The sequence below is a fragment of the Crocodylus siamensis genome, chromosome 11 (genome assembly GCF_052110815.1).
Source record: "Crocodylus siamensis isolate JL-2025a chromosome 11, ASM5211081v1, whole genome shotgun sequence".
NCBI classification, from domain to species: Eukaryota; Metazoa; Chordata; order Crocodylia; family Crocodylidae; genus Crocodylus; species Crocodylus siamensis.
This window is the reverse complement of record NC_143405.1, coordinates 8,259,341-8,280,659: the sequence shown is the minus strand read 5'-3', so window position 1 is coordinate 8,280,659 and position 21,319 is coordinate 8,259,341. Positions and strand designations below refer to the sequence as shown.

General features: G+C 56.3%; 1 protein-coding gene across 1 annotated transcript; it reads left to right on the top strand.

Annotated features, from left to right (window-relative positions):
* Positions 1-5,730: 5,730 nt before the first annotated feature.
* On the top strand, positions 5,731-20,040 carry PLPP7 (phospholipid phosphatase 7 (inactive)). Its single transcript, XM_090021808.1, has 2 exons — positions 5,731-6,360; positions 18,789-20,040. The coding sequence occupies exons 1-2, from the start codon at positions 5,910-5,912 to the stop codon at positions 19,151-19,153; spliced, it is 816 nt and encodes a 271-aa protein (XP_089877934.1). The 5' UTR covers positions 5,731-5,909; the 3' UTR covers positions 19,154-20,040.
* Positions 20,041-21,319: the final 1,279 nt, after the last annotated feature.

Genomic DNA, 21,319 nt, shown 5'->3' with positions numbered 1-21,319 from the left:
GCTGAGAGCCCCACCGTGGAACAGGCTGTGCTGGTTTACGCGGTACCAGACTAGAGGCCTGGCCTGCCAGAGCACTTGCTTGAGCCAAGATTTTTTCCCCCACGTAGCCCCAGCGGCCTTCGCTCCGGTCTGCAGCCAGCACTGCTGGGGGTGAGCTAACCCAGGGTGTGCATGTGTGGGTGCCGCTCACCTGCTCTCAGCACCCAGCTCCCACGCACCCAGCTTCTCAGCCTTGGGTCTTGTGGTGCTTTGTGAAAGATCGCTGTACCACTAGACCCACTACAGCTGGGGAAACGGAGGCACAGAGCAGTGAAGGCCCTTGCTCCAGGCCTCACCCCAGCACAATGTCTCTGTATCAGTGAACGCATCTCATTCGCATGCTGCGTATAACGTGCTATGGCTTGGACGCGGCGGCTCGGCACCGCACAGAGCCGGTGAAAAGTATCCCTGCTGCTGAGTCTCATGTCCAAGAGACGTGCCAGGGGACAGGGAGGCACTGGGAAATCCAATCTGAAAAAAACTTGGAGTCATTGGAAGGGTTGATAAGGCCTAAGAGCCCCTGGGAGGGAGGGTTTTCCTCCCCCTCAGCATCAGGCAGGCCGATGGCAGAGAGGCTGGAGCGCTGCTGAGTAATCATGAACCCAAGGAGAAATAATCACGGGGGTGTGAGGAGCAGAGCCCAAGCCCAGATAGAGCAGGAACGAGTCCCTTCCTTCCTGCCTCTTCTCCCAGCTGCTGTGACCAGGCAGAAGCACAGACACAGGCTCCCTGGTCTTGCAGCGCTGGACCCGAGGCTCCCTGTCGAGTCTGGTGGGATGCAGGGTAGAGATCAGGCGCTGGAGGCTTCTGGGAAGCAGTTTCCTCCTGATTCAGCGCCGTGCCAAGGCTCCTGGGCAGGACGCTACCGGAGGTGGCATCGGCAAGCGAGACCCAAACCGGGTAAAGGCGCGTTCCAGCAGAACCAGCTAGGCAGAGGGAGGGGGTCTCCATTGTGCGATGGACCTTGAGATTTTGACACCTGGCTTTGTTCCGAATGGGACTGGAAAGGGAAAATATCTGAAGACCCCCCATTAAGGCCACATTTAAACGTATTTTGGGTCAATCCAAATATCTCCTTTCAGCGCAGACTCTCTTGGGCGGCCGTGTCGTTTCCAGTGTCAGACAAAGTCTTTAAAATTGAGACCAAAGGGCTTCTCGAAATGAAATCCCATTCTGCAAAGGCCAGAGCCTGACCCTGTGACCTTGTCAGACTTTTTACTCTTCCCCTCCCCGGGTTCTCTCCCGAAGCCAAGCCAGCGCCAGTAAGATCCGCCTGGCTTCCCCGAGCGAGTGGAGTCTGACACAGCTACTTGCTCTGATGAAATAGAGTTGAATTTTTTCCTAGCTCGCGCCACGCTCCAGCCCGTTTGACCTTGTTCTCCTGGTCAATATCTAATTTGGGGCATTACATCCTGAGCGTGATTCAAATCCTCGAGGCAGCTTCCGCTGGCTGCTGCTTCACTTCTCACCCTGCCGGGTGGCGGAGCATCCTTGCACCGCGGCGACGGCCGCGCTCGGGCAGGGAGATGACACCCGGAGCTCCGGCGTGTGAAGGTCTCGGAGACGAAGCCGGGGCTCAGAGGCCCAGTGGAAACAAGTGGCAGGAAGCCTGGTCGACCCCATCGGTTTGAGCCCTGGCTGCTTTCCCGTCCCTCCCTCTTCGGTGCACAGGTGCCCCCGAACCGCATCCTAATGCACCCAGGCCCCACTCCTGCCATGATTTCCACCTGGCAGCAGGGCGATGTGCTGTGCCCGCCTTCCCGGTACTCCAAGCAGCTTTCTCTGCTGATCAGCTTGAATCCTGAAGCTGAAATTAGCCTCTCCGTGGGGCTGGGAGTTGGTGTCCAGAGCACTGTGGGGCGGTTGCTAGCGGGGAAGATGCTGGGGTATCCTGTTAAGCCTCTTGGTGATGCCGGCTGGGGTTCTGGGTGTCCGTGAGTCACGGGGAGGGAGGACTTTGCTGTCCCGCATTGTCGCAGGCAGTGATCCGACGCGCAGCAGCCAGGCAGCAGACCCCCATCCAGGGGAGCGTGTTGTCGTGGCAGGGGGTGCAGGGTCATGTGCAGCTGGGGGAAGGGCTGGAGAGGAGTGGGAGAGACCAGCTGGGCCCAGGATGAAAAGGGATCTGTGGCGGGAGCAGGAATCCGTCAGCCTGGGAGTTCTCCAAGGTGCTAAAATAAACTTGGAGCGGATCAGATTGCCAGACCAAAATAACCCCACAGCAGCAGCGGGAGGCTGAGCAAGGAGCAGAGCACCCAGCAGAGGGAGAAGGCAGGGACTGGAGCGGGGGTTGTTAGAGGTTTGTTCATTATATTTTTATATTTTCAGGCCCCGTGTCTCTGGCTGGGCTCCAGAGCACAGCATGTCTCTGCAAAGCCTGCTTCAGCTCTTCCCCGGGGCCTGCAGCATTCCCCGGCGACGCTGCTCTGCTCTGTGCCAGCCGAGGATGCGGCCCCCCGCTCCTGCCCTCGGACGCCCGCGGCTGCCGTGGGCCTCGCAGCCTTCCTGAGCGTGGGGCTGAAGGTGGCGCAGCTTCAGGGCTGCTAAAAGCAAAGCCAGTCTTGCCTCCTCCTCCCAGCTCCCTGTAAGAAACACCGGGCAGCCTGCCTCGCCCTCCATCCTCCTCCTCCAACTCCGTGCTGTGCCCCCACCTCCTCACTTGGACTTAGGTGTGCAGGCGCATCCCTGAGTGCAGCTCGTGTGCAAGGGGAAGAAGCTCCCCCCTGTGTTGGGAAAGGGGCTGGCAGGAGAGGGAGAGTGAACTCCCAGTATTTGCTTTCAACGAGCTGCTTTGTCCCCCCGCCCCTGTGACAAAGCTACCTGGTAGCCAGCACCCCCTTCCTCCCAGCACAGCCCCGAGAGGTGCCTCTCAGCCTCCTCCTGCAGCTGCCAAGGCATTGCACAGGCCTCCAAGGAGCACAGGGTGCCATGGGGTAGCAGCAGGACCCTCATCCCTCTCCGCCTTCTCCAAAGTTTGCGTGGCAGGGCCTGCCTGGAGGCCCAAGCTGTACACGAGGGTTTGACGTGGCATTTCTGGGGAAACCCTTGGGCAAATGCTGCCTGCAAGTGCCAGGAGCTGGACTCAGTGGCCCGAGAGGCCCCTGCCAGTCCCGTGTTCCTGGCAGCGGGGTCCCTGCCACGGGCGGTGGAGCGGCCGGTCCGTGCAGAGCATAAGTGGCAGCTGCAGTACAGCTCAAGCGGTGACTCTCGTTATCCGTCTGGCCAATGTCACGTGGGCTGAAATTCTTCCCATGCCACCAAACCTCAGTGCTGGACAATGGCAGGCGGGGAGCAAGGGGAGTGCTGACTGGTCCGACACGGCAAGAATGCCGTGAGCAGATGGAAGCTGATCCCTGTCAGCAGCGGGCTGGTCTCTGCCCTCCTCTGCTGCCCTTCCCCCATCCATTGTAATCGTCCTCCCAAGCCACACGGTCGGACGGGATGAGCATTTGGGGAGGGAAGAAGCAGTTTGCTGCAGCCCAACGGGAACCCTCTCTCCTCCCAGCTTGGATGCCAGTACAGCACAATGGTAGATCCTCAGGGCAAGAGATGCAGAGAAGCTGCATGATCCCAACGTGTGCTTTACCTTTGGCTGAGCAGGTGGAGTGAGTGGTTTGAGCACAAGGATCTTCTAAGCATCCATTAACTAACTGCTTTCCTTTTGCGGCTGGGGCAGGATCCTCCTCTCCTGGGCTTTCACCCAGGGCAGGTTAGAGGGTGGCCTTGGTGCTTTGGATATCATGCATCATCACTGAGGTGAGGGTTCAAAGTGGAGACATGGCAGAGGCCTTGGGAAGCGGGCGCCTGTGAATACAGGGGCCAGACACGGTGGAGCAGGAGGCCCTTCCCAGTGCTGTGCTCCTCCGACCAGGAGGCAGCCATCCTCAGCTCTTAGCTCCATCGCTGATTTGTTTGAGTAAGTCATGGGTTAACGGCTCCATGTCAGCTTGTCTATAACTGGGTCTGCAACTCCTCCCTCCATGGGGCTCTTTGGCTCCTTAATTAATTCTTATTAAGCACTTGGAGAGCCTCAGGGAGAAAAGGTGCAAAAGAAGTGTGAAGTTGTGTTGTCACTGAGGCGGCCCCAGATGCTTTAAGCCCCCCTGCGCACTTGGGCAAGACTGTTCAAGGTAGACGCGCGCCGGGCTCCCCTGGATGTCTGTGGGAGCAGAGCACCTATGTGCCTCTACAAGCCTGTGCCTTCACGTCTTAGCTTTTGCTTGGATAAACGTCATCCGCACCCACAAACGTGGATGCACGAGAAGTGCCTGGCACCCGTTATCTATGCTCTGAGAGAGTCAAAACCTTTTACAAACACAAGCGATTCACACCGTCCAGATATGGGGAAAGTGAGGCAGAGAAAACCTGCTTGTGTTACCCTCAGTAGTGGGCCTGGTGAAAAGGAGTCCTCTCCAGCAGGCTCAGCCTGGCTTGGTGGCAGTCGAGGGAGGGATAGGGGAACATCCATGCAGGAACCCCTGTCCCTTTCCTCTCCAAGCAGTGCCAGGCTCCGGGCAGAGCCAGCAAGCGGTCTCTCACAGGCTGAATGACCAGGGCTCTGGTCCCAAGAGGCCTGAGGTCCATAGAGATGCGGCCCAGGCACCACTGGAGAAGGAGGGAGCTACGAAGTGCAGCAGTGGGGTGCATGGCCTCCCTGACAACCCAGTGAGAAGCATGTCTGTGGGAAGCCATGGACCAAGGTCTTGTTGCAAGCCGTGGATTGGGGGCCCCTCCTCTGGAGGCAGCCGCTGAAGTTAGGTGAACACCAAACTGGTATGAGAATAGAAGCGGCTTCGTACATCAGTCCACGCTTGCTCCTCGGACAACCTCAGGATCCCTTTCCCGATGGCACACTGCTTCCCTGGCAGTGGTTTACCAAACCCTGTTGCTGCACTGGTCAGTCCCCGCTGGCTCTTTGGAGCCCATGCACGATAGGTCCTCACCGTGCCCTGATCTGCACTTGGTGCAGCCTGTCTTGTAGCCGGCACGGGTGACGGGTTCGTAGGCCCAGGCTGTCACGGGCTGTGAACAGCTCGGATAATTCTGGTTGACACAGTACAGATGCGTGCTGCATTTAGGCTGGGCTCAGCGCTGGGGCAGGGGAGGGGAACTCATCCCCAATCCCATGTCTCCCTTACTCAGAAGGCAGGTGCTGCTGCTGGCAGGGCCCAGGGGCTGGAGGGCGAGCCAAATGGTGCTGCGGCAGCATGTGCGCGAGGATGGGGGCAGGGACTTTTAACCCAAGGAGGGAGAGAGGTCCTGGGGGCACCCAAACGGCAGCACCAAAGGAGAGCTCCTGGCATAAAAGGGAAACCTGCCCTGGGGTCCTGATCACTTGAGACCTTGCAAACCAGGCTACACAGAGACCACAGGGAACAACCTTTCCCTGGCAAAAAGAGGAGGGGAATGGGTACTTCCCTAGCTCCAATTCCTGCCTTAAACTGGTTTGAAGCATCCCAGCGAAGAACTACATTTCCCAGCCGTCCCTGCAGCCCTGGGGAATAAGCAATTGGAGATTTAAATAGACTAGGCCAGAAGCAACCAACCTTTGGCACATCGCGTTCCCCTCCTCTCCGCGTTATCCATTGGCTGTTTAACCTTCATTTCTGGTGCTGGAGTGGCTGCTCAGCCTGGCATTAATTTTCTCTCCAAGCTTGCTAGGCCCATGAAGTAAACAGCCATGTGCATTCCTTACTCTATATTTAACAGCTGCAGTCTGCGCTGGGGGAGACGGCATGAGAAGGGGCTTTTTGTAGCTGCCCAAATTCATCTTTCGTGAGGGAAGGGGGGGGGAGCGGATTGGGAGGGGAAAGAGGGATTTCTCTCCCCCGTTCGGTTTTTGAGAGCAGGCTTCGGCTCCAGAGACTGCGATGCCAGCCTCCCAAAGCCGGTCCAGAGCCAGAGACAGGAACAATGTCCTCAACAGGGCCGAGTTCCTCTCGCTGAACCAGCCCCTGAAAGGCAACCAGGAGGCCCGGGGCTCCAGCCGAAAGCCGAACAGCCAGCCTGGCCCGGCTCCCTCCCAGAACAACGGCACCAAGGAGCGGAGGCAGTCGCAGCAGCTGCCCGAGGAGGACTGCATTCAGCTCAACCCCTCCTTCAAGGGGATCGCCTTCAACTCCCTGCTGGCCATCGACATCTGCATGTCCAAGCGCCTGGGCGTGTGCGCCAGCAAAGCCTCGGCCTGGGGCAGCGCCCGCTCCATGGTCAACCTCATCGGGATCACGGGGCACGGGATCCCCTGGATCGGGGGCACGCTCATCTGCCTGGTGAAGAGCAGCACGCTGGCTGGCCAGGAGGTGCTCATGAACCTGCTGCTAGGTGAGTCGAGCTTTCCACCCCCAGCCGCCAAGCCCAGCCCCTTCCCTCCTCCTCCTCCGCTTCCTCCCCTCCGCTTGTCTCGTTCCAGGGCTTGTGGCATGTCTCGGCTATCCAGGGCCCCCACGGAGCACGAGGCTGGCTCTGCCACCCTCCCTTGCTCGGAGGCACGCCTTGCCGTACAAGGGGTCCTGCTGGCTTCTGCAGGCACGTGTGTGGGTGAGGCACGGTTCGGTCCAGCCTCGATCGTGCTCGTGACCACGCTCTGGGTACAAAGACCGTGGTGCTCGTGAGATCCTTGTATTTAGTCTCCGTCCATCTTGCTCAGGTTGAAGGGAGGGAAATAAAAGAAGCTGGAGGGGGAGGTCGGTCAAGGGGGGCCTGGGGCCATTCAGGTTCAGTGCTGTCTTGGCAAATGTTGTCGTGCCCCCTGCTCCCCTCCTGGAACAGCGTCTGGATCCTCTTCCCAGAGGCCGTCCCCTCCTGCACGGCTCTGCCCCGTAGCATCACCCACTGCCCTGTCTCACAGAGGGGTCAGGGCCCTGGGGTCCCCGCTGCCACGTTTGGTGTCCCAACCTGACCGAGGGATGCTTATTGAGGGACAGGCCTTAAAGATGGCTAGCTCTTCACCTCGTGCCTTCGGCAGGTGCCCGTCACCAGGTGCCTGAGTGCTCGGCCTGGGCAAAGAGCTCTCTCCATCCTTGTCGCTATGCTGTCAAACCCATTCACAGGGACCACAGTAGCTGGCCTGATGTTTAAAGCTTAGGCCAAACAAGACGTGAGACCCACGACAACCAGGTGGCTCCTACTCTGAGACCGGGGGCTCATGTGCTCGCTCCTCCATATTCCCCCTTCCCCTAGGACTTGGCTCTGAGAGGCGTCACCCTTGAGCTCTCCCTTGGTCAGAGATGTCGGCAAGCCCAGTTCTGGCCCCTGCTCTTTGACCCCAACCCTAGGATGCTGTTTTGTGCTCTTATAAGCACAAGCTGGCCAGCTTTTCAAGTAAAGACGACCAGCAGGGAAGGGCTGGAAGAGGGACAGTGAGCTTTATGAACTCTGGAGCGTCCCACACCCTCGCCAGGGGCCCACCCATGCGAAGGAGAGGATGGCGTGGGGTGAGGTTTAAAGGGGCAGCCCAGCTGCTTTTCCTTCCCAGGTGGGAACACCAGCTAGAGACGAAAGCTGGGGAGAGGCAAGGATGGCAGGGGTTGATCCAAAGCTAATCGGTCATTGATTCTTGGCATCTCTAGCTCAGGTCACACCTTGGCTTTTAAAAGAGTATGAAGACCGCACAGCAAGTGCCTCAAGTCAAGGGGCAGAACAGCTGGCCATCTCCTGACCCGGGCTGGTCCTGGGAACCTGAAGATTTGTGATGCTGTGGAGAGCTACAAAAAACTTCACCTGTCACTTAAAAAAAGTGTGGTTGGGGGCTAAGTTTCTCCCTTTTTTGTTACAAAACTGCAATTCCAAATGGGCAGCGGCCCTTGGGTTTGCCAGGCAGCTGCTGGGAGCTGGCCCTCGGGGGTCTCTGCTACGGTGCTATTTTGTGAGGGTTCCCTAAAACCTTTACCTCCCTCCTGGTGACCCACAGAAAAATCATATTTCATCTTCTTTCTCACTGGCAAACCAAAAGCTGGCTGGCAAAACCCACAGAATGGCTCCGCCGTATCTTTCCGTCTGCTAAAAGACTGCGTAGAGAAGCTGTCACCAGCTGGGTGGCTCGGTGATCACGAGAGGTCAGTGACAGGAGGCATGGCGCTTGCCGTTCAGAGTTGGTGTTCACCACTGCCCGATCTCGCCGGGCTGCTCCCGGCTTGTCACGACACCAGCATTTCCCTGGTAGACCTGCCACTGTCACGTGCCATGGGATCCCTGATCCAGGAGGTTTGGCCAGTTAGAAACCCAAGAGTGGAAAAGCTGAGCTCTATTTATAGCGTGCTCAGGGCCCTCACGTCACAGCGGTGCCAGGCTACAAGGTCTGAGAGGGCAGGGAGGCTGGCGGACCCGTCCGGTGCCACAAGAGCGCTGGTTGGGGAGGGAGGAGGCGGGTTGACTGGATCCAGCGGGGCTCTGTCCACTTGTTCCCCTGCTTCAGGTGTTGTTTCTGGTGGCTTTGCTAGTCCCGTAGGACGTCCCTTTGTAGTCCAGTGGCCTTTCCACTTTCACGGTTCTCCTTTTGAAGGGGATGAGCTCAGCGCGCAGGCTGCCCCGCTCTGCAATCAGCTGTGTTGGATAATGCAGCCTGACATCCTCTCTCACTCACTCGGTTTTTTTCTCAGCCCATATGCGGTTTCAGTCTGACCGGATGTGGGGCAGAGCCCTTGGGGGGATGGGGCTGAACAGAACGGGCTCGTCCTGGCCTTGCCCTGACCTTTGGTGGGCAAGAGAAGTGGGGAAAGGTGCGTCTGCCGTGCCCCTCCACCTTTCCCTCTGTCCCTCCCCCCGTCCCCTTGGAGTTTGAGCCATCTAGCAGAATTTCTGATGCAGTCTCTGGGCAGTGAGCCAGCCCGTCACCGAGCACTGGTTGAGGATTTGCAATCAGGCTTTCCAAAGCGAAGGAGCTGGGCGGCTGCTGAAACGGGACCAGGGAACTGGCAGAGCCGTGGCTGCAGATGGAGAGAAGGCTGCAGCCTTCTGGGGTGCCCGGGCTGGGAGGCTCCCCAAGGCACGGTGGAGCACTCAGCACCGGGGTGCTGGGATGTGCACCCCTTGCCCCTGAGAGCAGGTCCCTATTGTGGGGTGAGAGTCCCCTCCACTGGCCCATGCTGTCCTACATGCTTGCCCTCTCTGCTGGGATTTCCAGGCTCCCTTGCACGTTATCCCCTCTGACTAATGCCAGAGAGCCAAAGCAGCGGGGTCACCGCCTGCATCAGAAGAGGGAAGGAGCCATCCCCATGCTAAGGACTGTCCCCAGCCAGCGTGTGCCTCCAGAGAGCCTGTGCCAATATTAGCAATCCCACCATCTCCAGAGTCACGAAGCAGAGCCCCAGAGTCCTGACACAGGCTTCCTCTGATCGCTGCAGGTCTGGTAATCACCAGACTCCAGCACAAGGCTTTAAGTGGGGAAAACTAGGTTAGGACTTGCAGTAAAGTAGACTTTCCAGCCCAGATCCATATTCAAGCCTCCCCGAAGCCTGACGGGGATGGGGTCAGGGGGGTTGGTTCTGATCCACCTCACAGAGAGGGCTCCGTATTTATTGCTTTGGAGATTATAAAGCCAGAAGGGAACATTGTGATCACCTTGTTTGACCTCCATGATGGCAGAAGCTATAGGACATTGCCAAGCGAACCCCGTTTGATCCTTACCAAATCTGTGAGAAATGGGGAGCCCGCCATCGTCGTGGGCGAAGAATTCCAGTAGTGGGCTACCCGCACTGTTATACAGAAATTGTCCCTTCTCTCTAGTCTGTTTGTCTGGCTTCAAATTCAAGCCCCAGGACCTTGTTCTGCCTTGGTCTGATGGGTTGAAAAGCCTGTCATTGCAAGGCTAACTGCAAGATTGCTGTCCTTTACCTCCTGGTAGTATTTGGTTCCCTCTCCACTGCCTTCTCCCTCCATTCAAATACCCTCCTAATGTGGGGGGCTCCAGCTCCCCGGCTCTTTATGCTATTTCTCCAGTCCTGGCTCCAGAAGGCTGTGCTCCTGGGGACAGCGCTATGATGGGAACAGCACACTTTGCTACGGTGCCTTTGAAAGCAAGGGTTTCCAGGGGCTGCAGCAGTTTAGTTAAGTCCTACAACCCTGCTGGAGGGAAGGAAGTGATTGATGCATCCTCCTTGCATTATGGATGGGGAAACAGCCAAGGAGAAAGGAGGTGTCTTGTTGAAGGCCGTGCTGAGCCAGGCTGGGAATAGCAGTGGGATGGGATCCTGTCCTGCGTCTGTCTCCACATGGGTTAGCACAGAGTGCTTGGCGCAGGAACTGCCTGGGGCTTCACCCGTGAGGGGCATTTGGTGGCTGTAAGTAAATGGAAGCAGAGGCTGGAGGTGCATGGGTACTGGAGGTTCATCCCTGCTGGGGCCAAGGACACAAATATCCTCCCTCTTGCGAAGGACTCAGGCAGTGCTGCACGCAGCCCTTCATGTGTACGCGGTTGTTTCGGCAGCCAGCTCGCAAGGACCCTTGCAAACCTCAGTTAAAACTCCGCCTGAGGGAGGCCTTGTTGGTGATGCTGGGCTCTGTCCCATCAGTTTGTGGGTTGTCCAGGGCCTGGCTCTCTGTGGGCATGCTCTTGGGGCAGGTGAAGTGAGTATGCAGTCCTCCCGCATTTCACACCCAGTTTGCACAGATACAGTTGCTTGCACAAGGAGCAAGTTAGCGGGGGGCCTGGGCTCTGGGGCACGGCATGCTAGACTGATCACAAAAGCCCCCATGCCCAGTGCCCCTGCTCTGTGCATTAGCCTCAACCGCTGGTTCTTAACCTTCTTAGACTTCTGCAGAAAATGCCAGCTTTTAGTTTTCTCTGGCTTTTTTGGCTGCAGAAAAACAGTAAAGCAATTCTTCTCTGGCAAAGAGCTCAGGCCACAGAAGGTCAGAATGGTTTTAACACTGGGGATTCTTCTCCAAAATCTCCGGGTTTGTCTTGTGACTCATGCTGGCACACCTCGCAGTGCTAACGTTGCGTGATACCCCGCAGCACCCATGAAAGGATCTCAAGGCACCCCAGGCTGCTGAGGCTCCCTGGTTGAGAATCACTGGCCTAGACCTTCCCCATCCTCCCCTTCTCCTCTTCTCCCTGCCTCCCGACTCAGATCTTGCTGGATCTTCTCTCTCCTGCATGGAGGGAGGCAGTGGTGGGGAGAAGCTGGCCAGCAGTTGGGCTGCTGAGAGAGAAGATGGTGGGTTAGAGGCAATCCAATCGTTTCTTTTATTTGGAGCCAAATTTTCAGCTCTTCCGGCTGCCAGAGTGCCGCTGGCTCCCGAGGCGCTCTGCTGCTCTGCACCAGCCAGGGACGTGGCTCTGGGGTGCTGGAGAAGTTGAACCCAAATGCTGCCATGAATAAGGCTGTATCCAGCTGCCTGCCTTGAGCTGGTAACGTCGGGTCTTCGAACCAGACGTGGGGAAGCACCCTGCCTGGCTCCTTGCAGACCTGGGTGAGTTTGGGCCAGGTCAGATTATTCATTCTGCTCCCCACTGCTCTGAGGCTGTCTTGCCAGCACAAAGCTGATCCGTGACCAGCCCCGCATCCAGCCTTGCAGGTCAGCTCTCTGGCACTGTCACAAGGTGTTTATCGCTGTCAGGTGGCACAGTGCTGAATAGTGCAGATGTAGCTGCAGCTTCTTTGCGTCAAGCTGGGGGTTGGTAGTCTGCCAGCCCGAGAGGATGGGGCAGGGGGGTGCCTCCCCCCTTCCTGAAGGTCTGTGAAAGGTCAGGCAGTGCATTGCTCAGGCTGCTCCCCGCATGCAGAGCCGCTGTTCAGATCCCGGGAGGCCGGGCAGGCAGGAGAGGGAGGGAACCGGGGGGTGATGCTCTGGGATGGTCCCCTCTAGACTCCTGACTAGGATTTGGGAACTGTCCCTGGGAATCTCGCCTTGGTTTTATTCTGAGCCCAGGGTATGGGGGGTGAGGAGGCGGGGGGCTGGGAGAGCTCTGGGTGGATCCCCAGGCAATGCAGAGAGAGCTCATGGTTCGGGTCTCTGGGCTCAGTAACCATCTCACTTCCATGTTTGCTTCCAGCATGAGACCCCTTTACTCCCTGCTTGGTACCCTGGCAGGTGAGAAGACCCTTTGGGTTACTGCTGGAGAAGAAACTAGGGGGGGTTTCCAAGCAGCTATAGCAGGACCCTACCAGACTGCTGCTCCACCTACCCTGGCAAGGGGTTTTTGCTGCATGCAACCTTGCACCCCCTCCTTGTCCATAGTAACTGTAGAGCCCTTGCAAGGCAGAGGAATCTGGGGAGCAGCCGTGCTAAATAATTGGCTCTAAGATACAAGCTGCCCAGCTCCCAAGGGCATGGGATTTTCTAGGCCTCTGGCGTTTTCACCCAGGGCTGTCCCTAATCACCTGTGACCGGGCGAGTCCGATGTCCCAAACACCAGTTCCTTCCATAAATTTTTTCCCCCTTTCATGACCCCCATTTTCCAGAGTCCTTTCCTGCCATTTCAGCTGAACGAGGGGAAAAACCCCACCCCTAACCGCCCGTGCTGTTGAATAACGAGTTGGTTCTGTCAGTTCCTCGCACCTTGCATGGCTGTTGGCAGCATTCGCACTGGGGTCAGACAAACCCTAGTCCTTCTGTGTTTAGAAAAGGAAGTCCAGACATGGAGGGCTTGGCCTCCAGAGCTGCCGTGCTCCTCCATCCCCCACTGACCTCACCCGGAGCTGGCAGCAATTGGGGCCTATCATGTCGTCTAGTCTTGGTTGAAAATATGGAAAATCCCACGTTCCCTGGAGTGCCAGGGACAGGGAGCCACCTTTCTCTGGCCGGTTATATGTGGGGAGATTTCTTCACAGGCTGGGGGCCAGAGACAGCATGGTTTTAAAAACTGGGGAGGGGGGAATTAAATAAAAGCAGGAGCTCGGGTTCTGTTAAACCATCCTGAAACCCAGGAAGGCATCGTCACGGCCCCCCTGGGGGTCACAGCCACCAGGATGAGAGCAGCAGAGCTAGAAGCAAGCACGCCCAAGGCTGGCGGTGTGTTATCACAGCAGTGGTGACTGCAAGCCGTCCTGGGGAGGGACTGTCTTCAACTCCGTGTTGATACAGCACCTCCGGCTGGAGATGCTGTGTTTTGTTATGAATTACGGATAATGCACAGTACTTGTCTGGGCTGCCCGGGCCCTAAAAGGCCATTGGGATGGGGCAGGGGACAGGGCTTTGTCCGGCGGGTCCCGGATCACTGGCTCCTGCAGTGTTGTCTCCCCTGCGCATTACCTGTGGCACGTTGTAGGGGAGGTTTGTGTGGTGCTCCCTGGCTGTGGCATGAAAGAGGGGCTGGAGCAGATCTTGTTGTGGACCCTTTCTCATAAATGGTTTCCTGTGAATGCAGAGGCCTGGATTTGATGGCCCGGGAGGTCCGTCCCACGTCCCTACATGTCTCAAGCTGTTTCCTGAGCTCATTGTCAGCTTTTCCTGTTTGGACAAGTTCCTTTTTGGCCTTTTATCTTCCTTTTCCCTCTCCCCAGATGGCTGGCAGATGGGTTGGGGTTGGGGGGGTTGCAAACTGAGCCACGAGTCCCGGCGTGGGCCTTTTCCTCAGTTCTACACTATCATTCATCCTCGTTTGCAAGGTCTCGTGTGAATCATGCATGCCACAAGGGGCCCAGCAGAAAGCTTCCTCCCCTCACTCCCGCACCCCGGCAGTTTCTCAGCCTGGATCACTTGATGACTCGTTTGCAGGAGCAGCTCTGCTGATTCCCTTGAGACATTCATCTGGCCCGACGGGTGGGAGTGAACGCTGCTCTTCCTTTAAGTCTGCCCTCCTCCATCCATTTCAGAACCCATCCAGAAAGGGACAGCAGCATGCCTTGCACCTCAAGGCATCCAAAAAAGGGAAGGTCCTTCAGAGGAGGAAATCCATTGATTCAAACTTCCTTTAAGAGCATTGTTCTCGATGCAGGAATCAGAACTCGTGGTAGAGGTGTGACATCTTTTATTAGACCAACTAGATAGTTGCAAAAAAGCCCCCATTTTCTTTAGTTGCAAGCTTTCGGGCATAGGGGAACGCAAAGATTGTCAAAGTGCCCCAGCTCCTGCTCAGGCAGGAGGCCTCCTTGCTGATGTTCACATGCTGCAAGTTTTAAGTGGTTGAAGTTGCCGGATCAAGATGTTTATTTTTCGTTTCCTTCTTAGCAGCACTCGCGTTTACCCGCATGGCTCCTATTCATTTTGCCACAAACCCTGCAGGTGAGCATCTGAGCCCAGCTTATAGCTGTTGAGAACCCAAGGTGAGGTGTGATGCCAGAACCACTGTGGACAGGCAGGTCTGGGCTTGGATTTGATATTTTGGGCAATCTTTCAAAGCAGAGTAGAGCGGCGGAGCACGCACTGCGGGGGATCTGGGCACAAGACATTTGAGGGTTTCACTTTGGAGCAAATCTGGGTCATGGGAGAAATTGTGCATGTGTCTGTCGGTAGGAAAACAGGTGAGAGGCATGGGGGAAAACAGGGACCGTTCCTTGAAAGGTTTACCGTGCATTTGCAATGGTCTGACGCTGCCCAGGCGCTACAGGGACAGGCGCCATGAAGACGGTGGAAGCAAAACTCCGTCCTGGCTGCCAGTCACGCTGCTGCTGCTGCAGGTGACATCTTGTCATTCTTGCAAATCTGAGAAACTTTGCCTCTGGGTCCCCGGGGAGCCGCGCTCGTGTGAGCGCAGCCCGGCAGAGCAGTTTCAAACCCTTCAGAGACCTCTCTAGGGGCTCTTAGGAGATTTTCTCTGTTATCTAGGCCTGAAGGATTTGCCTGCATCTCCATTTTAGGGGTGTGTGGGGGTGGAACAGATGTGCAGGTACCAATTTGCGGATCGGGGTTTGCCCACACAAAACGGATGCACTTGCACCGTCTGCAGGTGGGATGGGGCAGCCGGCTGGGGTGCTAACCCTTTGTTTTTGCACTTCCCTGGCCTGTGGTTGGGCAGCTTGGAGAACAGAGCTCGCACTGAGCTGCAGGAGTGAAGCCATGAAGGAGGGAAAGCAATTCAGCCTAGGCCCAAGCGGGCATGTAGGTCAGGGAGGTGCAGGGGACTGGAGCCTGGCCCGCATGATCCCTGAGTGATGGCACCATGTGTATCTATTTCTGAAGGGTGGGCGCTTTGCTGACACCGTCAGAGCCGACCTGCTGCTGAGTCAGTCTGGCGTAGTGTTTCCGCCGGGCAGGCAGGGCACGGCGAGAGTGCGAGCGAAGCCCAAGGGAGGACCTGGGCTGGCACCAAAGTGCTCTGAGTTGACGTGTGCTCCGGAGTTGGGGTTAGCATCCAGTGCTGCTCCCCGCTCCCTTGTGCCATGCTTGAGAGCAAGGGCGCTGCTCATGCTGCATCCCTGAACAAGGCCCACAATAGAGGCAAAGAGGGTGCCCGGGATGGAGGCTGCAGAAGCTGGCGGCGGGGGGGTCTTGGTTGGAGCTGCTGGGAAGGGCTCTCAGACTGACTCACAGGCCCAGCTTTCGTGAATCGCATGAGAGATGCAGGGAAGACCAGCTTCCAAACCTGTCAAAACGACCCTAGTTCAGCATAGACTTCAAATGCATTGCTGAATCCGGGCTACAAGGGGCCGAGGAGCTGGCCTCCAGCGGAGGTGTGAAGCTGGGTGGCAGGCCGAGCATGCGGGGAGCCCTGCGGCGCTGGCTGGGTGGAGCAGGACGTGCCCGTGCTGCCCAGCCAGGCCGAACGGACGCCGTCCGCAGCCGGAGCTTTTGCTGACAGCGTTCGGTTTCTAACAAGAGGCGATCGCGAGTGGCTGGTTCCAAGCTCGCTGGCCTATTTTTGACATTCCTCCCCACCTCCATCAGCAAAAATCAGCCTCAGCAAAATCTGGAAACACAAAGGGAGTAAATGAAAAAGCAGCCCGCTGCTCTGATCCTCGTATGGAGCCCCGGCAATAGGCGGGAGGCGCTTCTCCCCACCCCCATCGCTGCATCTCACCTCTGACGCAGGAGCTCCCTAATCCCAGGTTCTCCTCCCAAGCTCACGTCGTCGGTGTGAATGCTGCCGCCTCTGTGTCTCCCGCTGTCCTGAGCAGCCTCCTTGCAGCCCTCTGACTCAATGAATCTTTCCATCGCTTTTGAAGCCTCCTCTGCAAACCTTTCTCTTCCTTGTCTCTGCCCCTTGCGCTCTGCCCTTGTCCTTGAGACAGAATAGCTGGAAAGTGGCTTTTCCAGCAATGTTTCCTTTCATTCCTGCTAGAGATGAGGCAGCCTCCGAACCGTTTATCCCTGCTCGCTACACTCTGATGGCTCTCCAAACATGGGCCATGGCCCCCACTCACCCACGGTCTTGGCTTTGCCAAAATCAAGCCCCTTCCTCCAAATGCCACCTCCATTTATCTGCTTGTCTTGGCTTATTTAACTCAGTCCAGCGTGCAGTTTAGGTGGAAGGTAATGCTCAGGCTGAACTGAAACGTGCTGGGAAGAGAACAGGGGCACATAGGCATAACAGGAGCCACAAGAGGAAGAACCCAGTTTGGGGGTGTTATCTAGGCCTGGAGTGGTTTACCCGTGCAGTTGGGTGGTGGCACAGAAGGTAAACCACTTCAGGCCTAGATAACATCCCCCAAACTGGGTTCTGTGTGGTTATGCCAGGTAACTTGTGTGGTTACCTGGCATAACCCCTGGGTGAGGAGGATTCACTGGCCAGGGGCTACAAGATCATTTCACAGCAGGAAGAGAGCATGCAGGTCTTCTCATCCCCAACCTTCTTGCTCTCTCGCGCCTGAAGGTATTTGGGATCCCTGCTGTCTCAGTGCACCAAGGAACGGATGACCCCTTTTTTGGAGCACTTTTGCTTAGGCAAGTAACCCCCCTGCCCAAGCAGAGAGTGCCCAGAAGATGAATGCGCTTAAGAGGCTGACCCTGTGAGGCCTTGCTTGGTAGCTATTGCTTCTTCCTCATCCCTTCTGCATAGCTGAGCAGCTTGCTTGATATCGATGGGCTACTGGCCTGAATAAGGGGATGCAGGATCTGGCCTGTGCTTTCTTCCTCCTTCTTGAGGTGGGTAGAAAGTTGCTCACCTTGTTTGCTGGGGCTCTTTTGCAGAGAACCTCCACACACAGCAGCCACCCATCTGAAAGCTTGACAGCTGCAAATGAACAGTCTCAGTCAATCCCTGGGAAAGCAAACACAACTGACTTGGCTGCCGATGGCTGTGGTATATATCTCCGGTCACCGAGGCTTCTTGCCTGCAAATTGCTGCAATCAGCACTCTGGCTAATTACAAACACGGGGGGGGGGGAAATCAATGCCTGAAAATAGCATCAACAGCACCCGCCTGGGGCAGATGGGCGAGGGGGTTGAAGATGCGTGCCCCTGGGAATTGCCCCTGGGCAGTAGTAATGAGGGCACAGGGGCCGGGGGTGACACAGAAGCCAGCCCGTGGAGCAGTGGGAAAGCAAGGGCCACTCTGTGTTTGTGTGTGCGCGCGTGTGCGCGTGTGTGTGCACACGCATTAGGCACGAGTTTGCCTCTCCGGGCCTCTCCTCGTGCAGATGTCTGTGTCCTGCTTATGGCCGAGCAGTGGTTCTCGAGTGCTGTAGACTCACGGCTCCCCTGGATAGACTTGAGGCACGCTTCAGAAAATGCCAGCTTTTAGTATTTACTCTTTTTTTTAACTACAGAGCAGTTCTTCTCTTGCAAAGAACAGACCCGAATGTTTTTAATGCCACCGATTCCTACTTGAAATCTCTGGGTTTATCTTGTGAATCACATTTGCGCACCTCTCGGCGCTGGTATTGCACGGGGCCCTGGGGCACCCTTGAAAGGATCTCGAGGCCATCTAGGATGCCGCGACACCCTGTCGTAGAGCCTTGGTCTGACCTCGAGACCACTGGCCTGCCCGCTGTCCTAGAGCCTTGATCGAGCTCCCACTCATGAGGAGCTTCCTCTGAACTCAAGAGAGGAACGATTGCCTGGCCAAAACCTTTTTACTCCAGTAGACAGTTTTCTAAGTGCTGGACGAATCTTCCTCTGCAGACTCTTTGGCAGGGGCTAAGGTGTGAGGGGGCCGAGCATGGAAACGTATCAGAAACTGTTGTGAAACCACTGAGCCAGTTTCCCTTCCTGCAGCGGAGAGCATGCAAAGGAGTGAAAGCTCCCAGAGAAAGCCAGCCAGCCACCCCTCCTGCTGCATGGACCGAGGTGTGGTTGGAAACAGATGGGACCATTTGCTTAATTACATGATTTTTGCCCTGGCAGCACTCTGCCTTTTAACATTATCTCGTTAGCGAGATTTGTCCGTGCCATAGCACTCTGTGGGGGGCGGGTGTGAGCAGGAAATGGCTGTTGCATTGCAAGTGGCTTTTTTTTTTTTTTAAGAGATCATAGTAAGGCAGGATTAAGCTGTGTTGGCCGGAGCAAGTTTCCTGCAGCGAGCTCTGGAACTGTGACCGTCTGCACCATGGGGCAGGCCATCGTGGGATGATTTCATGGGAAGCTTGAGTAGGAACTCAGATGAGACAAATGTTGTCTCTTGGGCTGGATCGACCTTGGGTAGCTCTTTGGTTTCCTCTGGCTCGAGTGCCCCTCCCGTGAGAAGCGGGTAGACGTATTTGCCCATTCCCTTGAGTATTTGGAGGGGTTGTTCGTGTCCGGAGATGGAGAGGGGTGATAGGACCCAGGCTCAGTTTCCTCTGTCACCAAGGCTAAGATTTGAACTCAGGGCTTCAGTGCCAAGACAGGTGTTGCCTTCCTCTCCCCAGTGCTGCTCCAAGAACCTCCCTTCCATTTTCTGTTTGCTTTCCTCCCTGACCTTCTTTGCTTTGATTTCCCTTGATTTACAGCCTTGCTCCTGGACGTCATGATTGTGGCCGGCCTGCAGAAGCTGGCCAAGCGGAAAGGCCCGTACGACATCAGTCCCGGCTTCTTGGACTACCTGACCATGGACGTCTACGCGTTCCCTGCCGGCCATGCCAGTCGCGCCGCCATGGTGTCCAAGTTCTTCCTCAACCACCTGGTCTTGGCCGTCCCCCTCCGGATCCTGCTGGTTATCTGGGCCTTCTGTGTGGGGCTTTCCCGTGTCATGATCGGACGGCACCACATCACGGACGTCCTGTGTGGCTTTGTCTTCGGGTACTTGCAGTTCAGGCTGGTGGAGTTGATATGGATGTCTTCCAACACATGTCAGATGTTGATATCCATCTGGTGAGCACGGCAGGCCTGATGCTTCGATGCTGGAAACAAGTGGACACGTTACCTTTCTCTCTCATTATTTTTTATATGTTACTCTCCGTGTTGGGTTAGAAACAAATGCACTTCCATGAGTAGTGGTATTTTTTAATGTTACTTCCCTGCCTGAAAAAAACCCAGCACTGTTTCTTGCAACTGTTTGGGTGTCAGTAGTCCAGGGCCATCGCCAAGTTCTGGCCATCTCCTGAAGTCCTATTTGAATGGCAACCAAATTAAGCTTTAAAGGTAGCACAAGCGAGCGTTATTTGGACAGTGCACTTCTGATGCCTTGGTGTGTCCCTAGGGTGCACAACACCTGTTATCCCCTCAAGGATGCTTAATTAGCTTCTTGGAGGCTAAGTGTTTTTGGCAAGAGCATCACAGTGCTTTCTCTTCCCATAAGCCCAGCCATTGTGTCTTGTACAGAGCCAGAGATGCTGCTGGACCTTCCCAGATAATAACACTTCTGCCATGTTTGTTCCTTATCATAAACAGGGAGTCTCCCCAGGGGTGATGGAAGCCCCGTTGCTCGGGACATTTAAGTACAGACTGGACAGTGCCATGCAGGGATCAATCCTGCACAGGCTCTTGGGAAATGGGACTTGTGGACCCAATACCGTTGAGCACTTAAGCTCATGCTTTATTTTGAGCATGTGTTTAAATCCTATTGACTCTGGTAAGACGTAGGGATGGGCTGAAGTGATGCACATAATAGGGATGAAGGACTTACGCGTATGCTTAAAGGTAAGCAGCTGCTAGATGGTTTGTTGAATTAGCTGTTGAAAATCCTGCTCAGCCAGGGCGACTGTCGTTTTGCTTTTGTTTCTTGGAAGGAGAAATAAAATACTCACATTTCCCTCCTGGCAAGCGGCACGGGCTGAGGTGATTCTGTGATTGCTCATGGCGGTCGGACTAGGCTGAGGTCGATGGGTCCCTAAGAGTAATTTCCATTTCCTGAACCGATTCCTGTCATTTCACACTTCTGCAGATTTAATGTGATGTTGCAAAGTGTCGTTTTCCCAGCAGCTCGAATGCAACACGACGGAGGCCAGGCATGTTCCACAAGCTGGTGGGGGGACACGGTCCTCAGCTCTGCTCCCTGCTCTGCTTTCTTCCTTTGCATCCTCGGGCAAGTAACTGAATGTCTCTGGGCCTCAGTTACCGTATCTGGGAGATGGGGGCACTGATATTGTCCTGCCAGGGCTGTGAGGCTGAGTTCACGTAGGTCTGTGATCCGGTTTGAGATTGGGATAGGTTAAGCACCGCACAGGCACCGTGCATGGCTCTTCTGTGTGTTCCTGAGCTATCCCCTTAACACCCCGTTTTTACTACAACAGGGACTATGTGCAAACACACTGTGCCTCTGAGAGGGATCTCCCCAGCATGAGTGTCTCAAGACGCTGTAGAAATGGCCCCCAGATTTTTGCAATTGTCCTCTTCTGCAAAATAATCTTGGCGTCCCCTTGGGAGCTCACTGCACCAGCTCTCTGGGGTCTCCCACGGCCGGATGCTTCGTCTCAGCTCCATCAGAGGGTCCCACCTTTCTCTTCTCCCAGTCAGTGGTGGAAGGTAGTCACTCTTAGTTCACCTGGCTGGAGCCGCCAGGCACCACGTTCCCACCTGCTGCCATGCTTCATTGCTATCTCGGGTCGGCTGCGGGGTCTGGATTCCACCTCTCCCTACCTGACACCAAAGGAGGGACCACGGGTGTCCCAGGAGAAAGCTGAGAGAGACTCCAGGCCGCCCGGCTCCTCTGGAAGGGAAGGAAGGGGGGTTTGAGTTAGCAGAGGCTGCAGGTGTGTGTGGTGGTGGTGGTTGCTTGGTAATGCATATGAAGAGAAGATAAATTGGAAATCTATGCTTGGCACGCAGCTCCAGCTGGGGGAGTCAGCCCAGAGCCCTGGGAGCCATCGACGGCTCTCCCCGTGCAGAGGAGTGTAGAGGGGAGGGAGCTGGCAGGATCCGGTTGCGTTTCGAGACAAGAAAAATGGATCAAGCTCCCGCTGAGCTCGCTTGTGGGCAGTCGGGCTGCAGCTGGGGGGCAGCTCTCGTGGGTGCACTGTGTCCGGTCCCCATCCCCAGGAGAGGAGCACCCTTGTTCTTGGAGAGCACCCAGCAGCGGGGAGTCGTGGGCGATAGGGAGCTA